The sequence below is a fragment of the Osmerus eperlanus genome, chromosome 24 (genome assembly GCF_963692335.1).
Source record: "Osmerus eperlanus chromosome 24, fOsmEpe2.1, whole genome shotgun sequence".
Classification (NCBI taxonomy): Eukaryota; Metazoa; Chordata; class Actinopteri; order Osmeriformes; family Osmeridae; genus Osmerus; species Osmerus eperlanus.
Window position 1 is genome coordinate 5,045,577 of NC_085041.1, and position 21,019 is coordinate 5,066,595.

Here is a 21,019-nt window from a genome sequence, read left to right on the forward strand (position 1 = left end):
ATGACATCTGGCTTGGACTGGAAGACATTATCTGAGAGGAGAGAGAAACAAAAATCTGTTAGGATTGTGCCTATATTGGGATTGTGGTGGTTTGTTAGTGGTTCTAAGCACCATGTTTGTTTGATGGCGCTTTATGCTCCACAGGTATGATACTTTATGCGCATACAAGTATGTGATGTTACATGTGCATGTTTCCTTAACTGAGTCTCGTTCAGGGATACAAAATGAATTAATGAAAACTGACAATAAAGTAGTTATTGTTTCATATTTCATAATAATTATTTAGGAGGGCACTTTCATACTATTACCTGATGGATTTTCATTGTGCCCCGAATGGTCTGCAGCTCCGATGGTAAATGCATATCCATAGAGTCAATCTCCTCTGGCTCAACATAAAAAAGTTGTATAGCAGATGTCTGCTGCTGAAGCTCACTAAAGAGCACTTGTGCATTTTGAATATCCTTGCCTCCAGCGATGAGGTCATCGGCTCTTCTCTTCACCGCCGCTCCAATGCCATCTGCAGGGCCCTTGCCGTGGCCAGCCTCCAGGAAATTCCATGTCAGTTTCTTCCAGCCCATCTGATATGGCAGGTTGGTGAAGAAGAAGAAATTCTTCTTTGAGCGGTACTGTGTGGTTGGCCCGTCACTGACAATGTGCAGCACTGTAACTGAAGGGCACTTCTCTTTTAGGAAGGAGAGAACTTTCCATAGATGCGCCCAAATTGCACAGGGATCATGCCGGAAAGAGGGGCTGATTGAGCACACTGACACAATGCCATCTTTGGTGTAGGCTACACCAGTGTGCAAAGAAGCCTGCTTGTGTGAATCTCCAAAATGTACCGCCTGTATTTCAGAGGCGTATTTGCAGAGAAAATTCTCAGCAAAATCAATGTGTAGCACAACCTCATCTTCGCACAGCTTTTCTTTCAAACTCCGAAGGGTAGTGTGCTGGTGTCTTATATTGTAGACATGTTTCCCTAGTTTTGTTTTCAGTTCTTTTGAAAAGTCCTCCAGCAAGGTATGCAGAGTGCCCTCTACCTTTTCTTTAACAGTTAAATGCACAGTGAATTTCTCTTCAGTCCCATCTTTCTTCTTCTTCGTTCTCTCCTCTGCTTTCCCCTTCCACTCAAACCAGGACGTGTGGGTACCAGGGTCAAAAGTGGAGACATCCAGGGTTTTCTCCTCACAAACAGCACATTCCCTGTACATGCACTGCTGGTTTGGGGAACAGCATATGGACTCTACCAGATCCTCAATGTTATTGCTTTTGATGACCTTAAGGTAGAGCAACTTGTCTGCCTTGCATTGTGCATTTGCATGGGTTTTGCACATGCAGGTATCTCTATCCCTCACTGTTGGCTTCACGATCCAGAATGGTCTATTCTTACAGAACTCACTGTATGAGATATCTGTGTTTGGATACTCTTGGATAAACTTGCTATGGAGCTTTTTCATAGGCTCACACAGGTAGCGTTTTTGTTGTTTAATCTTTCTCCTTGTCAGTGTCTCCCTTTTGCCTGTGGATGACCTGCTGTTCTCGTCCCTCTCCAGGAATGCTTGAATTTTCTTGCCTTTGCCTATGTGCTTCCTTGTGTGTTGTTTATTATGTTGCGTTGCCCTAATGCCAACCTCGGCTTGAGCCCTTTTTTGGAGCCTGTACTTTCTCAGGACTTTTCCTGCCATTATGGCAGAGATCATGCGTTTGTCTTTATGTAATTTGAGATGTTTGTACTTTTGTCTCAGCTCGCTCAACAATGCGTTGTGGAAGACCAAGGTCTTTCTGAGAATTTGTGTTTCTGCATCCATTTGGCGCTTGGCCTTTGCATTTGGAGAGTCCGTCTGCTCCATTTTTTTCTTCAGCCTTTCAAACCGCTGGCGGTATTTATGCACATTTTGGATGGCTTTCTCAAGTTTTGCATTGCTCTCATATAATGCAGTGTACACCTTCATCCGATGCCTTGCCACCTTTCTTCTACCTCTCTCCTTTTGGGATAGCGTAGACTGTGGAGTGGGCTGCAGGTCAACAACTTGTCCAAGTGGAATGGCAGGTTCAGGAGACTGTGGAGGGGTGGTGGTGGTGAGGTAGGTCTGTAAGGTTTGAGTTTTTTTTATTTTCTCTCTTCTGTTTTGTTGGTATGTTCTCCATTCTCTCCGCTTGTTGCGTTGCTTCCGCTTTGTTAGCTCTGTGATCGACTTTACCACACCTTTTTCTTTCTTCATCAAATATCTTTCTCTGTCTCTTTTCAGCTTCTCCTCATATTTTATCGGGTCAGCCTTTATTTTGTCCCTGTAGGCTTGGGATCTTTGTTTTGTTGTCTTTGGCATCTTAAAAACAGATAAAATAGGCTAATATTATTAAAAGACATTGTAAAAAATGTATAGTATATGCCTATATAGTATAAAAGTACAACAGCCTAGAGCCTATTAAAGGAATATATTTACTTTCACAATCTATACCACTCATATAATCTTAAATGTCATTTCCACCACGTTCTGTCTTTTCCACCACAGTGGGAAGCGTGGTGGAAATGACTGTGGTGGAAATGACATTTCAACAGTTCTGTGATAAAAAATGGATGGTCGCTTCATTGATTAGCTCTGAATTGATAGCTAGCAGTTCATGTACACAAAACAATGCCTTTCATGTTAAATTTGTAATCTTTTTCAAAACAACAATGGAACTACAGCATGTTTGGAAATGACATACAATAAATATATTTGCTGAACAAGCGATATTTACCTTGCATTTTCTTCAAAAGTTGTGGATGGATATTTATCTGGCCTCCATGTCCTGCATGTGCTCTAATGTCACTATACATTTCCATGGAAACCACCTTAACAATTTTTCACTAGAACCTTTTTTAAAGGGACAGTAGTCGTTGTGGTGGAAATGACGCCAATGCTGTGTGACAGGTATATTTTGTATAAAAAGTAATATTGACTGTGGACTCAAATCAAATATTATAATATATGTTATTTATTTTAGTATTCCTTTATTCAAATGCATCAACAGTTGTCATATAAGTGATACTTATAACCTTTTTTTTCATTGTTGAAGTTTGAAACTCTGGGTGTGTGACAAGGCAAAAACAGTGATTTTGCAACTTTCAGGTGGATGAAAAGTATTAAAAAATTATATTTAAGAGGTGGTGAATTTTTTATAAGAGTTTTTTTATCACCATTTTCACACAGAAAGAGGTATTTGTCCAAAACTGCAATTATTTTTAAAAATATGACCTGAGACTCTAAAAGTACACATTTTCCAAGAATCACCCCTATATGAGTTTCTTGTGCGTCTCATTCCAAAACTACAGGCAATAATATGATTTTTGGTCAAATGTTGTGATCCAGATGGGCACATTTTTACACGGAGGCAAGCGTTCACCTTATTGGACGTTGATAACACGCCCCTGGCATTTCATAATAAGAGTCATATTTAACAGCCAGGGACACTAGTATGATAACGTGGATAATCAGTCCTACAAAATATACACAAATTAGGCCTACTAAATAATATGAGAGGGCCTGTTAAGGCTTTCTGAAACTGAAGTATGGAATCTAGTATCAGGGAGAAGCCTAACACTAACCATGGGAGAATACTTTTATTCTGAATAAAATAACGTAGTCGAAAGGACCGGATGTTGATCCAAGATCAAATTCCCTCATTGATGTGAGCACCAGTGTTAACCTGGCATTAAATACCTCTCCAAACACCCATGTCTGCTTTGGCTAAAGCAATGTCGAGTAAGTGAACATAACAGACAAGTTATTGCATTTATTAACGACAAGCGAGATGGACGATTTGACAGACTCGCTGATGTTGCAGAGCTTGTTGACTCAAGTAATATAGCACTCAAGTAGAAGACTGGTTATTAACGTAATAGCTATTGTAACTTCACTTGCCCATAGACCTGATCTACTTAATCGAGTGGGAGCTTATATGCAACGACAGTCAAGCACATTGTCTTTTGATTGTGATTTGTTTAGAGGTCCAATAGCCTACAGTTAATACTTTTTGTCACAGAGTTTCGCTTGGCAGTGGTTCAGCTGCACGTCACCAAGGTGAAGGCTGACAATCTGTCCAAGGCTCGCGGGTTGATCAAGGAGGCAGCCTCTCAGGGCGCTAAAGTGGTGGTTTTACCTGTGAGTCAAGTTACTTCTTTTTGTGGAAAGGAGAACAATTGATAAGGCTTTGAAGCTAATCCGGTTCCTATTCATTCCAATCTTTCTTTACACACAGGAGTGCTTCAATTCCCCTTACGGAACTGGCTTTTTCCCTGAATATGCGGAGAAGATCCCAGGAGAGTCCACACAGGTGTTGTCGGAAGCAGCCAAGGAGAGTGGGGTGTATCTGGTAGGAGGTGAGAGGAGGATTGGTCGCACCTGTACACTTTCCTCATCTCTGTCCTCACCGATGATCAGAGCCATGTACATCTAGACTAGTAATACATATATAGTAAACGTAGTCAGTCATATATTTGTTTCTACAAAGCCTTAAGGAGACTCAAACTTGTGTCATATAAGATGTGTGTGGTATCTCTCCAGGCTCCATCCCAGAAGAGGATGAGGGGAAGCTGTATAACACCTGCGCAGTATTCGGCCCTGATGGAAGCTTGGTGCTCAAGCACAGAAAGGTGGGCATGCTCTGACAGTCAGCTGGCCACTCATTGCTTCACCACGGTGCAATTTACCCTTGGGAATAATTAGAGCTTGTTCAGTCTGTTTGTCTGCATGCCTGCCACAGAAAGACATACATTTGAGACATTGGATTTGTCACATACCATTTTCACTCCTTTTGTTGACATTTGCTCCACAGTCGATATTCCGGTTTCTCTGTTTGGCTAACTGTCCCTCCTTTATAGATTCACCTCTTCGACATCGATGTTCCCGGGAAAATCCGCTTCCAGGAGTCGGAGACGCTCAGCCCTGGAAGCGGCCTATCGGTGTTCGACACACGTACGTGTCCTCTTATACCCCAACCTTGTAGTTCAGCGTCCTGTTCTGACAGGAAGTGCGTTTCTCTGTTCTGTTTCAGCGTACTGTAAGGTCGGTGTTGGGATCTGCTACGACATTAGGTTTGCAGAGCTCGCACAGCTCTACGCTAAGAAAGGTGCGGGTGAACGGAAGGGCTTCATATCTGTATAAGATATATATACTGTTATAAATCTATATAAAACTTAACTCTACCAAATGCTCCCCTCTGGAACCAGGCTGTCAGCTGTTGGTATATCCCGGCGCCTTCAACATGACTACAGGACCGGCTCATTGGGAGCTGTTACAGAGGGGGAGGTCAGTCAGTGCCCAAGAATGTCTCTGATGTGATATAATCATCTCTTTTTTTTCTCACTTTTTCATCTACCTTGGCTATATGATTAACTTATGCTGACAGTCGCCCTATTCTCCTGTCTCGCTCAGGGCAGTTGATAACCAGGTTTATGTGGCCACGGCCTCTCCTGCTCGGGATGAGACGGCTTCTTATGTAGCCTGGGGTCACAGCTCTGTGGTAAACCCGTGGTAAGGAAAAATGAACGAATGGAGGAATAATTATCATAAAAATACGTTCTGGTGGTGTTATCGTTCGTGATGCCACAAGTGATGTCAATTCTCCGTACGCAAGACAATTTCTCAAAAACAGTGGTCATGTGGGTTGTGTTCTCTCTCTAGGGTGAGGTTGCCGAAGGTAGTGGGTGTTAATGGTTTTGTGTGTGTGTGTGTTCATTAAAAATACACTCACACAAATACACGCACACAGTATGAATGTGCTGTCTTCAATTACAGGGGTGAGGTGATCAGTAAGGCTGGGACAGACGAGACCGTTGTTTACGCTGACATCGGTGAGTGGCGGAGTGGCAGTGCTCTCTAGGCCACAAGGAATCGATCAGGAAGTTGTATATACATAGACGGATCAATGAGTAAACAAATGGCATGAGAGTGGAAACCCAACATCCTGATATGTGTGAAAAACAGCCCTCAGGCAGTAAATGACAAAACATCCATGTCATGAAAACTGGATACGAATTACAGAACCGTAATGTAGTAACCCCCACGCAGGGCTAATTTGACTGATCTTTGACCCCGCCCCTGTCCCTGCCCGTCCTGTCCTCGTGTTTTTCGCAGACCTGCAGTACTTGGCGGACGTCCGTCAGCAGATCCCCATCACAGCCCAGCGCCGTGGCGACCTGTACTCCGTCAGCGCAGCGCAAGAGGGCTGAACCCATGCCACGTTTCCATGGAATCACTGAGGGCGGGGGTAGGTCAGGGTCCCGATGACGGTTTGAGTCCAACACCCCCCCCCCCCCCCCCCCCAATCTCATTGGAAGAGAAAAACAGTGATGGATACAGATCTGTTTTCCAGTGGACTGTTTGTGCTTAAAATGATTTATAATGTCTTTTATTATGACTCGTCTTCAATCAGAGGCCCTTAGTAGTTAGCTAAAGATGTCAAGCTGCTTGTATTGAAACTAAAGTTTTGCACTTTAACATGTCCCCTTCAAGCAGAAAACGGAGCATTTGGTGTATGAGCTGGGGTGCCACAGCAAGTATCTTCTTACTGTTTGTCCTTTTAATATCAATGAATGAGCAGAACTAGATTGACAGAACTTTTTATAACACAAACGGCAACAGAGTACAGAGTAGGTCACAGAGAGGAGCCGAAAGGGGAACAAGCGAGTCCTTTGTGCGTTTTGAAGCCTACAATTCAAATAAAAAAGAAATACACTGTCCGTCCTTTCAATGACTTTGTACAACACATCCAACCGACGTAAGACCTGTACATATTCACAGTATGTACAGCACAGTACACATTTACAAAGAGTAACCTTGTCAGAGTATGTGGGCAATGGTGAGAAGACTTTATTTCCTCTTCAACCTGAATGTTTGAAGGTCATGTGTTTACCTCCAACCAGACTGTTTGAAGGTCATGTGATCACCTTCAACCAGAACGTTTGAAGGTCATGTGATCACCTTCAACCAGAACGTTTGAAGGTCATGTGATCACAAACATGTTCTAGTGTTCCATTCTAATCACAGGTTGGTCTCAGTTAGAGGGTCCATCACTTCCTCTTTCACCATCCAAGTCTCTGGTTCATCTTCAAAGCTCTCCCTCACCCCTGGTTCACACACAATATAAGAAATAAGACAGACACTTAGCCATGCCATAACCTTTCAGTTCAATCATAGTTGCATCAGTGGATTTATTGAGTGCACATGTTGAGTGCATACTAACTCAACACAAGTGACAGAAAAAAGGCAGTTGTGTTCAGATGGCTATCTTAACAGTAGAATAGTGTAAATCAATGATAGAAGAGTAGAATTAAAAGAACAAAATCATACCCATTTCTGTGTTCTGGTCTTTGTGGGCCCTGTCCTGTTGGATCTGGTAGGCTATGGCAGCCAACACCATGGCTGAAACCACCACACAGAGAGCTGTGCTGAATACCCACAAGGCCTCAGTGGCTCTCCCCACAACAGGGCTTGGCTGGACCCCATCTGAGCACCAGGAACAAGGTCACAAAGAGGAGCACGGTTCAAGAGACCCATTAGTTTTTAGTATCAAAACAATGCAGAAAAGCTCATTGAATAAGGAATTCATTCAAAATACATTCGCTTGGGGATGGACATAAGTTTGTGAAGGTGCGTTCTCATGTCTCTTGAAGCCCTGTGTTAGATTCATTGAGGGTTTAGGTTGGTTGAGGGGCAGTTCTATGGGCATATGTGAAGCCCTCTGTGACATGCTTGCGTGTAAAAAGGGCTATACAAATACATTTGATTTGATTCATATACGTTATTGACATACTCACTGCTGATGGAAGTTAAGGTCTCGTTCATGGACGGGTTTTCTATGCTACATGACACGCTAACGTCCTGTGAAATGTTGACAACCAGAAGACTGGTGATGTTGTAGAGCTGAGACTCGGGGAGAAGCGCAAAGTCTGTCCAGACTGAGCCCTCGGGAGGCCGCACGGTCTCGTTGATCCGCCAGCGCACAGCAGGTTTGGGGAAACCTCCTCTAGAGTGACACAAGAAACGCGTCTCGTCCCCTTCCTCCGCATCCTCCCTCAGCAGTAGCGGAAACGAGAAACTGGCTGCGGAGAGAGAAAGAGAGGACGGGAACTGTATTAGTTCAGTATGGTCATACCGACCAAGTTAATCAAAATGGATATTTCATCAGAAGTAAAGGTTTCATTATCCCACCCACTTTTGACTTTGTATTTAACAGCTGCATCCTTGTTTATAAAAACAAACAAACTGTACCACACATTTGACAACAAACTTACGCCACTGTCTTTCATCATCACTGACCTGCGGTCCACAGACACACCGTGCACACCGGAGAACTGTGGTTCCCCCCAGGGAATGTGAGGTACAGGCTGTAGGTGTTTGAATCTGCCGCGACCACCATGGACAACTGCAGGGAGAAGTCGCCTGTCTGCGGAGCCGTTTCTGAGACTCGGGTGCTGTTTCTGCTAGACACTGTCCATTTATCCTGGCTCCCCCCTCCCCAGACCGACCTGTGGACCACGTCGTTGGCTCTCCTCCATTCAGCCGAAAAGTTCAGAGCGCTTAGCGGGAGTGCTCCGTCATAGATACACGGAAGTAACACCGGCTCTCCGATAATGACCTGGACACATTCTTCACCTGTATGTGGAGAGTCAGGGAGCGACAGTAGTCAGATAATCGTCTCTCTCCTTTGCACATAAAAAACGTACAAAAAATGAAATAAAAAGGTATAAAAAAGAAACAAACCCCTTCTTACCTGAAGGTGAACTGAATCTCATGACGCCGAGGAGAAATCCCGTGCGCCACAATGCTGACATTTGCCCGCACAGGGCAGTTTTACGCACGGCTAGTCGGCTCCGTCAAGTTGATAAAAGGCAACCACAAGCCTTAATTAAGAATGAATTCGCCTAGTTACCTTGTCCATTTACTTCAACTTACATTCTTAACTTCACTGCTAGTTCCTTGATCGGCATCTTTGAGGGAAAGATATCTTCTTTCTTCTCCATGCAGGCATCGTCTACCACTGACACACCTTTACATCCAACGTCATAGGAATGCTAAATCGGTCGTGCACCAACTTGCCTGTTTCACCATACCCGTTTCACCATACCTGTGACCTCCTTTACGAGCAATCAAGGGAAATTATAACCATCCCAAACATCCACTGCATATATCAGTTCAAGTGTGTTGGCTATTTATTAAAAACAACAAAATAATAATGATGGGTTATACCCCAGAATACTTTTGCAAGCGCCAGTAGATATAATTGATAACGCTATTTTATACACCCAAACAATTCCTAAAAGGATTGGTGACACAGTATCCTAATGTGTACAACTGTGCAGTAGTCTATCTACTGCCGGCCCTGGGGTTTTAGGGGCCCTAAACAAAATTTGTGTGGGGGGCCCTTTGATTGGCATTTTTTTTAACAAATGTTTAATTTGTTTATTGGGTCGGGCCGGCCCCGAGTCTATCCATTGGTCAGTGCTATTGCGTCCTAGGCACATTCGAGAGAGCTCAAATACTGCTGACGAATGTCTGTGTCATCAGCTGGTCGGTTATAAGCCTTCCACACTGGTTCCCCCACAAAGAGCCTCATGGCTTTAGTGTAGTTCTGTGGGAGAGAAAAAACACAAACTGGCCATTGATTTACAGTTAATCCTTGTTCAAGCATTTTCTAATGACCACGTGATCCTGTGAAAATCATACAGTTCTGATATAGGCTACTCTACAAATGGTACATCACCTAGTTGAGGTGACTTTTGTAAAGGGCCATTCATGTACCGTCTCATCCATAGTAAATCTGTGGTAGATCCCAGCAGGTAGAGTAATCAGGTCTCCCTTGACCATAGAGATCCTGATCCAGCGATCGTCCTTGTCCCTCACGTCAAAATAAGCTCTGCCGTCCAAGATGTAGCGGATCTCCTCATCTAAATGGAGATGTTCCTGAAAGAACATCTTCAACTGGAAGAGAGGAGAACATTTGACTGACAGGCTAAAGGTATCCTAACTGAGGCTAAAGGTATCCAAACTGAGTCATCAGTTTGTTTTGTTTCTATGACAACATTAACTTGACAAAACACTGGGATGAAGCCCTCCCCAGCCAGTGCTTTTCTGCCAGAAAAGATGCCTTGGTAGACACAGGTCTTGGCATGGTTACCTACCTTATCCTCATAGTTGGGTAGTGTATCCTTGGCGATGGTTATGATATCTGAATATGAGTAGCCATGGTCTTTTCGAATCTTATCCAGTTCAGGATCTGTTTCATAAATATCAGCATTTAACTAAAAAGAAAGGTAAGAGTTCAGAAAATAAGTGTTTGCAAGATATGCACTAGCTCCAGGATAGGCAATACTTTTGACTGTAGCTTGCGTGTATGCCGGTGGCGCCCCAACAAGTTTCATTGGGTAGGCCAGATGGGGCCACTGAAAATGTGAATTTCAGGAATTCTATTATGCTGCTAAAACTGTCATTATGAGAGTTATGGAATTGCATACTGACATACTTATTTTACAATTAATATTTGGCTACTTATTATTTGGTGTGCTTAGACTAATACTGGTGCAGTTAACATTTTGAGTTAAAAAAAAAAAACTTTCTGGACAATATGCGACTCACGAGGCAGAGCCAATGATTGTATAAGAATGGCCGGTAGTGTATGCATGAACTGCACAGAAACGGCAGACTTCTGAGCCACATTCAATAAAAACTCACACTTAGTTAAACATTAAACTCACACTTAGCTGTTTGATAGCCATATTTTTGCTAGGTAGACGTTGCTATCAATATCATTTAGTTACCTTAAAGTGGAAAATTCCAAGCTTTTGTAAGTCTTCACAAGACACGGGCTGGTTTGGATTTTGTCTATGAGGCATTCGCTGATCTTCATCAGAGTCGTCGATATACCATGCATCTAAAGCCATAGTCGATTTTGTAGTATTGAACAAAACTGTTGCTAGTTTTTCTTCTTCTTGTTTAAGGTTTAAGGGCAGTTGGCATCCCCGAAGTTACATTACTGCCACCTTCAGGTTTTTTCCCACAGTGTCCGTTTTCGGCTAAACACCGGCTCTCCTATAATGGCCAAGACTACTTAGGCTATCTGAAGAACTGAATCTCAGGAGGCCGAGGAAAAATCATGGGGGCCACAATACTGACTGCTGGCTGTTTTTCCCAGGATGCTGCCACTGATAAACCAGGTTACATCTAACGTCATATTATGCTAAATCGGTTGTGCACCAACTTCTGCTTCACCATACCAGGGCCCTTATTTACGAAAAATCAAGGGAAATTATAACAATGCCAAACATCCACTGCATATATCAGTTCAAGTTTGTACGCTATTTATTAATAATCACAATAATGGTTTATACTCCAGAGTACTTTTGCAAGTGCCTGTAGATATCATTGATAACGCTATTTAATACCCCCAAAATTACTAAAGGATTGGTGACACAGTAGCCTAATGTATACATCTGTGCAATAGTCTATCCATTGGTCAGTGCTATTGCATCCTAGGCACATCCACATCCGATAGAACTCAAATACTGCTGACGAATGTCTAGGTCATCAGCTGGTCGGTAATAAGCCTTCCACACAGGATCCCCCACAAAGAGCCTCATGGCTTTAGTGTAGTTCTGTGGGATAAAAAAATACAAACTGGCAATTTATTTACAGTTAATCCTTGTTCAAGATACATTTTTTTAATGACAACGTGATCCTGTGAAAATCATACAGTTCTGATATAGGCTACTCTACAAATGGTACATCACCTGGTTGAGGTGACTTTTGTAAAGGGCCATTCATGTACCGTCTCATCCACAGTAAATCTGTGGTAGATCCCAGCAGGTAGAGTAATCAGGTCTCCCTTGACCACAGAGATCCTGATCCAGCGATCTTCCTTGTCCCTCAAGTCAAAATAACCTCTGCCGTCCAAGATGTAGCGAATCTCATCATCTAAATGGAGATGTTCCTGAAAGAACATCTTCAACTGGAAGAGAGGAGAACAGTTGACTGAAAGGCTAAAGGTATCCAAACTGAGTCACCAGTTTGTTGGTTTCTATGACAGCATTAACTTGACAAAACACTGGGATGAAGCCCTCCCCAGCCAGTGCTTTTCTGCCAGAAAGGACGCCTTGGTAGACACAGGTCTTGGCAAGGTTACCTTTTCCTCATAGTCGAGTAGTATATCCTTGGCGAGGGTTATGATATCTGAATATGAGTAGCCATGGTCTTTTCGAATCTTCTCCAGTTCAGGATCTGTTTCATAAATATCAGCATTTAACTGAAAAAGAAAGGTAAGAGCTCAGAAAAACAAGTGTTTGCAAGATTTGCACCGAGTTATCTCCAGGATAGGCAATACTTTTGACTGTAGCTTTGCGTGTATGCCGATGGCACCCCAACATTTTTCATTGGGGAGGCCAGATGAAGCTAGCCTGGTCCTTACCAGACTCTTGTACATTTCATTTGTACAGAGAGTCTGGGCTCTCTCCATTGACAAGTGTTAACTTCCTTGAAGGCGGGTACTCTGTTGAAGTTTAAAACTATTGGATCTGCCCAGAGCCACTCTGGATCTCCCATAACCAATCACTAACGTTTGGTTAGCCAACTCCTTCACCACTAACGGAGCGAGATGGAAAATCAAACTTCACGTCATCGTTCTCAGCCATTACCTCTGTTCGCTGATTGGACCGGTAACATTTTTACCGGAGAAAACTAGTGAATTCGCCGCAAGCCCAGACTCTCTGTACAAATGAAATGTGCGAGAGTCTGGTAAGGACCAGGCTAAGATGAAGCCACTGAAAATGTGAATTTCAGGAATTCTATTAAGCTGCTGTAATATGGGCCAGAGCCATAGAAAAGTTGCGACACTTACATAGACTTCCATTGTAATCGAAGAATGCGGAAGTAAAGCGTGTCATGTGCGACCCATAGTTCCCATGGAGTGGGGATGGCACAAGTGTGGCAAGGGATTTGTGCCAATTAAGACAACCCTACCTCCTGCTCCCGAGAAGCTAATAGGTCATAAGGTGCATAAGGTGAGTGCAGCACCCTGAGCTGCAGTTGTAAAAAAAAAACAATAGAATGCACCCCGGTCTGTGGACACTGCAGGGGAGTGAGCTGCACAAACTCAATGCAGATCGTCTGTGACGAGAATGAAGATGAGATTCTCTAGTGGTGCATTGTGTCTGTAATTCGATTGTTTGATCCAGCCACTTTTTATTTTACCTACTTTTTGTCTTCTGCATTCTCCTTACCCTCGTCTCCTGTTCTTCCCTCACTCCCAGAAACAGTCCCACAGACCCAGCCCCAAACCCCATCTCTGCAATAAAAAATGAATAAAGGCTGGTTTAAAGTACTTCTACCTGCCATGTATTAATGCTCATGGGTAGCCTAAATGGGTTCCATTCAGACCTTAACATTAAGTCTTTTACTGTTATGCCAACAAGATTCAACAAGACATTTCCCCGTGGCTATACCCAACGTTTATATCTGTTGTGTAATATATGCAAATTAGCACATACCTAATTAGATTATGCACGTTTGTCCATGTTAACAAACAATTTTATTTTTTGTTTGTCTTGATGTAAGTAATAAACTCAGTCATTTTCATGGTGATATCTAAAGGTTAAAATGTGTTACCCTATTCACATGAGAAAAAGAATGAATAGGCTTATTAATAGGCTATATCACGCAAACACGTGAAACGGGGGGGTGGCTTGCTTTGTAGGCGGCTCTCACTCCAAGGGTTTTTGAAAAGTTGGCATCCCTGAGGAAGGGATGAAGAAGACACATAAGCATGGACTGTGGTCTCCACCCCCACCCCCTTCACCTCGTTGTCTGATTGTTGCATAGAGTATGTGGACAGTTGGAAATGATTTCTCCTTGTATAATGATAATAAATCAACTTTTTTCACAGTAAAAAAAAAAAAAGTCACCAAGAACGCCAAAAGTACCCGGAACTGATCCGCCTCTTTTATCGAAGATTCAACTGATGGTGACTTGGTCAGCGAGAACGCATCTGATTTCCCAGAAGTCATTGCAAGAACACACGCATCATTCTCCGTCCTCGAGTTCTTGCAAAACCGTTCGCTTGGCAAGAACGTTCTTCTCAAGTACGCAAGTAGCCTACGTTCTTAGCGTTCTAAACAGCCAATGTTTATGACTGCGGCCAAATAGCTTCTCCCAAATTTGGCTCACTACTTATATCAACCACGAGGAGGAGCAATCGACATTCAAAGCTTTTGGTTGTACCGGAAAAGACAAACAAAGAAGCTGTCAGAACCGACATGCGCCTTGCATAAGGGGTATCCGTCGTTTGACAGCAAGGATGTCAACAAATTACCTACATTTAGATACACATTTTACTCTGTGGCCTACAAATGTAGATGTCCAACTATACGATGTCAGCCTTAAAGTACGGAATTTTTGGTATTTGCAGAATAACACGCTGTGTTCCAAAGAGGACGTATGCATGGAGTTTAAACAAACCTTTCTGGGACTCCTACACACGAAACTCCTCGAAGTTATCTGCAAAGAACTTCAGAGGTCACAAGTCACTATGCCACGGACTTGTTAAGACACAGTATGGACAACAAATGGTTTACCCCTTGCTATTTAGAACGTTTTCAAAATCGCTGCGTAAGTTAAAGAGTAAAAAGTACACAGGGGACAGTGAGGAAGAGGAGGATGGACAAGATGATGTCATTGATGATAGCGAGGTAGAGGAACTCTTCCAGCAACATATTCCGTCATGTATCGGAGATGGAGACCACCGGATCTTCATCGTCCATCCGGATGTGAAATGGGGGAAGAAAAAGCAGTACCTGACCACAGGTAAAAAATAAAAACAACAAACAGCCACGGTTATAAAGAACAGCACTGCGTCTCTTTGGAAACTATCCTTCTTGCATGCTAGATAGCTAGCGTCCCCAACTCCCCGTGTCTCCTCTCGTCTTCTTTCTCAGCCAATCTGATGATGGAGGAGGCGGTGGGTCTGGTGAACACCTTGCAGAACTGGAGAGTGGTGGACAAGATCATCCTCTCCACCAAGACTCCCGAGAGTAAGAGGATCTTCGGCAAGGGGAACTTTGAGGTTCTCACAGGTCTGCTCCTACCATCTTCCTATTTGATCAATGACTTCCTGTTTCTCTATATGTCATGAGATGTAAGTTAAATGCCTGTTTTCTTCCCAGAGCACATCAGGAGAACGCCAGGTGTGACAGCTGTGTTCGTCAACGTGGAGCGTCTGTCCCCTGTCTCTGAAGTAAGCCTGTGTTTGTCCCAAGGCGGAGGATGACGGTGTTGGCAGTTCTGTATTGTGACCCTGTTTCCTGTCTCTTCAGAGGGATTTGGAGGAAGCCTGGGGTGTGAAGGTGCTTGACAGATATTCAGTAGTCCTCCACATCTTCCGATGCAATGCTCGAACCAAGGAGGCCAAACTACAGATTTCTCTGGCAGAGATACCATTGTTAAGGTACTATAAGAGCCAGCCAATACAAATCTCAAAAACACTGATCTTTTTCAGATGCTGTGACAAATAATGTGAGATTTAATATGCAGTTAGGCCCACAGCGCCATCTACTGTCAATATAATGAACGTCCATTTAATCACATTATTATTTGTACACCAATTTATGTCGACAGATCCCGTCTAAAACACGAAGTGTCTAACTTGGACCAGCAACGAGGAGGCTCCAGATACATCATGGGTTCAGGTAACACTGCCGCTGCGAAGCAAATAAACCAATCGTGTTTTAGTATTCCAGCATTTGTCACACTTCTTACGCATCTCTTTGCCCCATCTCATTGTCAAAAATCAACAAATCTTTTTTTTCTTTTTCTGAGTGAGTTGGTTCTAGATAAAGTCCCTGAAACCCCTCCGCCCCCTCTCCTTCCGGTCGCCTAGGCGAGACTCTGTTGGAGGTGCAGCAGAGGCTGTTGAAGGAGAGAGAGCTGAAGATCCGGTCCGCTCTGGAGCGCCTGAGGAGGAAGAGGCACCTTCTCCGGTCCCAGCGCAAACACAGAGACTTCCCCATCATCTCCGTCATGGGCTACACCAACTGTGGTGAGGCGCGGCTCCACCGCACACCGCACAGCTGAATCTCCGCGGCCCGGTCGCTCCCCCACTGAGCTGCATCGCCTGTCCCCCCTTGTCTCCTCCAGGGAAGACTACCCTGATCAAAGCGCTGACGGGCGACGCGGCGCTGCAGCCCAGAGACCAGCTGTTCGCCACCCTGGATGTCACCGTCCACGCGGGCCCGCTGCCCAGTCGCATGACCGTGCTGTACGTCGACACCATCGGCTTCCTGTCTCAGCTCCCCCACCAGCTCATCGACTCCTTCTCCGCCACGCTGGAGGACGTGGCGCACTCTGTACGTACGCCACGCACGACCGCCTGCCTCGCCATATCACCTTCTGTATGTACATCTCATAGAATAGTCATTGACTGGAGACTTAGCTAGCTTCTCATGTCACTGTCACCCATTAGGGACTCTGCTCTCCGTATGTACACCACACAGAAGACCTGAAGACCTTGTCATGTCACTGTAGCTCTGCAAGGTCCTAGTGCCCCAACTCCCCAAACCACTTTCTGAACACATGGAGGGGATGGGATGGATCTGTGCATATTCATCCTCCTAAGCAGTTGTCTATGGCTCATATCCTCATAGAGAATGCCTTCTCTCCATAGGACCTCATATTACATGTCCGAGACATCAGCCATCCGGAGACGGTCAACCAGAAGGTGAACATGCTGGACGTTCTGAAGAACATGCAGATCCCAGAGAAGCTACTGAGCTCCATGATAGAGGTCCACAATAAGACTGACCTGGTCGACAAGTAAGGACCAACACCAACCGTCATCCCAACATCAACCCTCACCCCAACATCAACACCGCAACGAGCAGTGTTGTTGTCATATACTTTGACATCGTTCTCACGTAGTCTAGAAGCTGTTATCCTGCGGACCGTCATATCTGATGAACGCACTCACCCTCTGCCTGGTTGCTCTCCAGGGCTTGATTGAGATGCAAGAGGAAGGGAATTTGATGTTTATGAAAGCTTAATGCTGTCCTCCTCACTGTAGCTACGAGCTGTCTGAGCCCAGCGCCCTACCCATCTCTGCCTTGAGAGAGCATGGCCTTGAGAGACTGAAGCAGGCTGTCGAGGAGGCGATTGTGAAGTCAACAGGAAAACAAGTCTTGGCCCTCAGAGTAGACCTTAGCAGCTCCCAGTTAAGGTGAGGTTTTACGATCCACTGCAGTTAGATACTGTAATTATTTCACCCCAACAATATAAATGTTATTTATCATTAATGAAATGAATACAGTGTAGTAATATGGATATATAGGTTACAGTATACTGCAAGCCAGATTGTTATAGTAGTGGGTATGTGCCTGTGTGTGTGTGTGTCGATCGACAGTTGGTTGTACAAGGAGGCAACCGTCCAGGAGGTGAACGTTGAGGCAGATGAAGGCTCTGCTGTCGTCAAGGTGATCATCAGTGCAGCTGCACATGGACGCTACAAAAACCTGTATCCACAGTTAGCAACGCAGCATCAAGACAGTTAGCAACCCAGTTTGCACTCAAGTAAACCAAAGTGAACTTTGACATCTGCCCTATGACAGATATTGACCATAGACTGAAATATATTCGTAATATCATGACATATACTGAAGGAAATTACACTGTCTTGGATGGTATCATAAGATGTATTTATTGTATATCTTTGAAAAAACAGTAAAGTAACAATGTATTCTGCATACAATACCTCAAGTATATCATTTCATTTTAAACTTCTGCTAATTGTCATGTACCAGTGAAATGGACGTTCTGAAGTAGGCTTGTTGTGTCAGAATACTCTACAGAAATATACACTAAGACCTTCGGCTAAAAAGCAAAGACGTTTCCATTACTCCTTCTAAATATGAATCACCCTGCAGCTTGAATTTTTTTTTGAAAAAAAGTGTCTTCACTGCAGAGGCTTATTGCACATATATTTCTTTAAATCTGTGCAAAATATGCACATGTGTACTTCTACAAAGAAAGGATACGGTATAGGAGATACGGTATATATAGGTTATATTAGAAGGACTGTAAGGCACACTGAAGGCCAGGCATTGCACCAAACATTGACCTGGTCCCAAAGCTAATCAGGCTTCTGTCGCAAGAGTTTTTTGTTAAGTGCAATGACCAGAGGACAGATTGGGAGTGGCCCCACAAAGTCCCCAGCAATGATGTTGAGGCCTTGTTGGTGTGGACCAGGGGTCTGCTTCCCCAGCCAGCTCTTCAGACTGTCCCAGTTCTGCTTGGTCAAAGTCCGCAGGGACTGTCCTGGGTGCAGGGCGATGTGACACCGGCTTGCAGTCAGGTTCAGACCGGCAACAAACAACCCTTCTGGAACAACAGAGAACCGGAATCAAACAAAGACCGTGACGGATCTCCAGATACACACCTTCCTCTTATTTGGATTTGAACTATTATTTTTAGTCCGGTATGCTGTTTAACTTGTAAATCGTTGCACTGACTCTGTTGGTATGTGAGTAGCAACACTGACACCACTTCAGAAACGCACCTGGACGGCCAAGTTCTTTCTGCCAGTCTAAGTAGCTCTCCAGCTCCTCTGCTGTGGGCTTATTGGCCCATAAGTAAGGGATGGCCGGCCACAGCTCTGGGTGTCGGGCTGCGCACTGGGAGTCGTATGACAGAAGGACCTGGTGCCCAGACGCCCACAGGCTCCTCAAGGTCAAGGCTGCCTCCTGTACAGACACACAAGTGGCTCTCAGCACATGGCCATCACTCGTAAAGCATTCCCTGTTACAGATACATCCTCTATCACTTTGATTTAAACAAACAAAACACTACATTCAGCTGGAACGTCAGGGTAAGTTTGGCAAACAAACTGTGTATGTGACACATGTAAAAGCAAGTTTTGAGCAACACATGCAAAGAACCAAGCTCACCTTGCAAGGACAGAGTTTAGGGCCAAATAATGTCTTCAGTGATGAAATGAATGTCTCGTGGAGTTTTTCACTCAGGCCCTCAAAATGTCTGCAGGCGAGGATCACCACCTCCTTAGGGTGAGACTCCAACCATTCGACAACTTCACTCAACGCTGCCTACACTCGTGAGACATTAACAACATACCATTTAAATCTACATTGTAACACACAGATCACATGTCTAGATTTTTTTGGGAATGTTATTTTTCATTCATAACCATCTACTTACCAGGACAGTCACGTAAGTATATATGATGTGGGTGAAGTACAAGGTGTCAGATGGGTCATTGGGTTTGTGGGCAATCCGAAGATCAAAGTATCGAATTCCCATTGAAAGTTGGTCCACAATACATTTATCCTGTTGCGATGCAACAAAAGTACAATCATGAAATACATAACCCAACAGAAAATAATAACTGTTTTACTAGCAGTCTGGGTACAATATTTTACATGCCAGTAACTGGCAATGTAAGGAAACGATATGATCATTTATTCTCTCAGCGCGAGCGTGGGACCTGAGTTGTAGTCCATCTGAAGATAGCAGGACGCGTGACACAGTAGAACAGTCCGTCCAGAAGCCTGAAAGCGTCCGACTCAGACCCCACGAGCGGGGAAGTGATATCTAGACAGTAGCTCATGGCATCATGACTTCCTAGATAAAGAAATATCTCAAAACATGACATGTTTCCACGAATGCAACATTTAATCATCAGCTTTGCCTACAGTGTTTAATAAATTCACATACAAAATGCAATTAGCCTACGGAAATGAGGTTGTTATGAGCGTTTTTACCAGGTATAGCGAGGCTTGTAATGGGGACGTCCCACAGCTCCGTAGGTAAACTTGACATCCATTCCTCGTAGTTATGCTCCATCTCAGAAATCATTGGGACGCTCTCATCAGATATCATGACAGCACCCAACCTGCCCCTAAACATTTTGTACACAAACGTATTCGAACAGTGATTTACTGCCTTTAGTCATGAGCGGTCTACTCTCAGTTCCATTTTTTTTAACAAGCAATAATCCACATGACCACGGCTCTTTAACGCCGTAACCTGAAAAGCAGGAACTCGTGGCAAAATACCTTCTTACAGTTCCTGATTTCTCCTACTAACCACAAGTTGGCCGTCGAACTGTTCCATACTCTTGCGTACTGTCGAACTGTACGCAAGAGTATATAGCAAAGAGTATTTTTGGTATTAGGGCCACGAAAAAAAGCTGTTTCGAGCATAACTCACAAGTTTAAAGTAGACATTTCAGGAATCAAATCGGAATTTCGAGAATTAAGTCAAACTACACTGTGAGAATAAACATCTGGAAGCCAGGAACACATGTATCCCATAACAGAGCCAATGCCTGACAGGTTTGACAATTACTCAGTGTCTTCAAAAAATACCAATGAACAAAGGTTTGTATACACAGTACACCTCAAGTCAATAGGCACATTGACTTGCATAACCTTAGCCAACCAAAAACATGTTGTAACTTGTAGTCTTGACACCATGAATAGCAATTATGACATCAAACCATGTTTACATGTTGTCACATGTTTATTTTCAACCTGTTAAGGCATAACATTCAGAAGAATATTCAAAAATGCTCATGTTGTTGTTTTACTGAAAGGTTCACCACAGGCACAGAGGTGATGGTTTTGCTGTTATGAAGGCATGCTCTGCTATTATTAACCATATAGGGGTGAAGTGTCAAAGGTCAAAAGGTCAGATAAAGTGTCCATGCTGAGAACTAGGCATGCAGATACAGTGTTTGATCCGTTTCTAAACTGATATGGCATTCTTAACATAAGAGATACAAGCAGTCTACACACATACTCAATATCTCAAAGAAGTACTTTGCTAATCTCCATTTATATTATGTTTTCTTTTTTGTGTGTGGTCATATGTGCTCATTTAAACCATGTGATATTTCTTGTGTTTGTGCAGCATGTCTTCAACACCTTCATTAGCATTACATTATTGTTAATCATATCATTATTGCTTATAGGTCAAATGACATTCTAAAC

The 21,019-nt window shown here is 43.7% G+C and overlaps 6 protein-coding genes across 8 annotated transcripts; 2 read left to right on the forward strand and 4 right to left on the reverse strand.

The window, feature by feature from the left end:
• Nucleotides 1-3,633: 3,633 nt before the first annotated feature.
• On the forward strand, nucleotides 3,634-6,308 carry nit2 (nitrilase family, member 2). The gene is made up of 10 exons (XM_062450634.1): nucleotides 3,634-3,743; nucleotides 4,024-4,142; nucleotides 4,240-4,360; nucleotides 4,545-4,633; nucleotides 4,862-4,955; nucleotides 5,035-5,109; nucleotides 5,210-5,288; nucleotides 5,415-5,513; nucleotides 5,778-5,833; nucleotides 6,117-6,308. Exons 1-10 carry the CDS (start codon nucleotides 3,716-3,718, stop codon nucleotides 6,209-6,211), a joined length of 855 nt encoding a protein of 284 aa, XP_062306618.1. The 5' UTR covers nucleotides 3,634-3,715; the 3' UTR covers nucleotides 6,212-6,308.
• A 277-nt stretch (nucleotides 6,309-6,585) lies between these two features.
• Nucleotides 6,586-9,037, reverse strand: LOC134011153 (ICOS ligand-like). 2 transcript variants are annotated; one of them, XR_009928379.1, is made up of 6 exons: nucleotides 8,755-9,037; nucleotides 8,301-8,636; nucleotides 7,799-8,083; nucleotides 7,332-7,487; nucleotides 6,929-7,108; nucleotides 6,586-6,860 (listed from the first exon to the last, which is right to left on the reverse strand). XR_009928379.1 is itself a non-coding variant. In XM_062450633.1 (5 exons), the coding sequence occupies exons 1-5, from the start codon at nucleotides 8,813-8,815 to the stop codon at nucleotides 7,023-7,025; spliced, it is 924 nt and encodes a 307-aa protein (XP_062306617.1). In that variant the 5' UTR covers nucleotides 8,816-9,037; the 3' UTR covers nucleotides 6,586-7,022. The 2 variants fall into 2 exon arrangements, 1 of the variants encoding a protein (XP_062306617.1); XM_062450633.1 differs by having other exon boundaries at nucleotides 6,586-7,108.
• Nucleotides 9,038-9,255: 218 nt separating this feature from the next.
• LOC134011155 (acireductone dioxygenase-like) lies at nucleotides 9,256-11,225 on the reverse strand. The gene is made up of 4 exons (XM_062450635.1): nucleotides 10,799-11,225; nucleotides 10,163-10,282; nucleotides 9,783-9,962; nucleotides 9,256-9,612 (listed from the first exon to the last, which is right to left on the reverse strand). The coding sequence occupies exons 1-4, from the start codon at nucleotides 10,919-10,921 to the stop codon at nucleotides 9,496-9,498; spliced, it is 540 nt and encodes a 179-aa protein (XP_062306619.1). The 5' UTR covers nucleotides 10,922-11,225; the 3' UTR covers nucleotides 9,256-9,495.
• A 284-nt stretch (nucleotides 11,226-11,509) lies between these two features.
• Nucleotides 11,510-12,456, reverse strand: LOC134010835 (acireductone dioxygenase-like). Its single transcript, XM_062450118.1, has 4 exons — nucleotides 12,442-12,456; nucleotides 12,160-12,279; nucleotides 11,806-11,985; nucleotides 11,510-11,632 (listed from the first exon to the last, which is right to left on the reverse strand). The coding sequence occupies exons 1-4, from the start codon at nucleotides 12,454-12,456 to the stop codon at nucleotides 11,510-11,512; spliced, it is 438 nt and encodes a 145-aa protein (XP_062306102.1).
• A 1,606-nt stretch (nucleotides 12,457-14,062) lies between these two features.
• On the forward strand, nucleotides 14,063-17,763 carry gtpbp6 (GTP binding protein 6 (putative)). Its single transcript, XM_062450781.1, has 10 exons — nucleotides 14,063-14,831; nucleotides 14,963-15,100; nucleotides 15,191-15,261; nucleotides 15,341-15,471; nucleotides 15,642-15,712; nucleotides 15,904-16,062; nucleotides 16,161-16,369; nucleotides 16,687-16,835; nucleotides 17,083-17,235; nucleotides 17,419-17,763. Exons 1-10 carry the CDS (start codon nucleotides 14,384-14,386, stop codon nucleotides 17,564-17,566), a joined length of 1,677 nt encoding a protein of 558 aa, XP_062306765.1. The 5' UTR covers nucleotides 14,063-14,383; the 3' UTR covers nucleotides 17,567-17,763.
• Nucleotides 17,689-20,075, reverse strand: si:dkey-66a8.7 (PI-PLC X domain-containing protein 1). 2 transcript variants are annotated; one of them, XM_062450783.1, is made up of 6 exons: nucleotides 19,790-20,075; nucleotides 19,513-19,649; nucleotides 19,227-19,355; nucleotides 18,959-19,114; nucleotides 18,571-18,754; nucleotides 17,689-18,389 (listed from the first exon to the last, which is right to left on the reverse strand). In XM_062450783.1, the coding sequence occupies exons 1-6, from the start codon at nucleotides 19,932-19,934 to the stop codon at nucleotides 18,145-18,147; spliced, it is 996 nt and encodes a 331-aa protein (XP_062306767.1). In that variant the 5' UTR covers nucleotides 19,935-20,075; the 3' UTR covers nucleotides 17,689-18,144. The 2 variants fall into 2 exon arrangements, with proteins under 2 accessions (XP_062306767.1, XP_062306766.1); XM_062450782.1 differs by having other exon boundaries at nucleotides 17,689-18,392; nucleotides 19,790-20,073.
• Nucleotides 20,076-21,019: the final 944 nt, after the last annotated feature.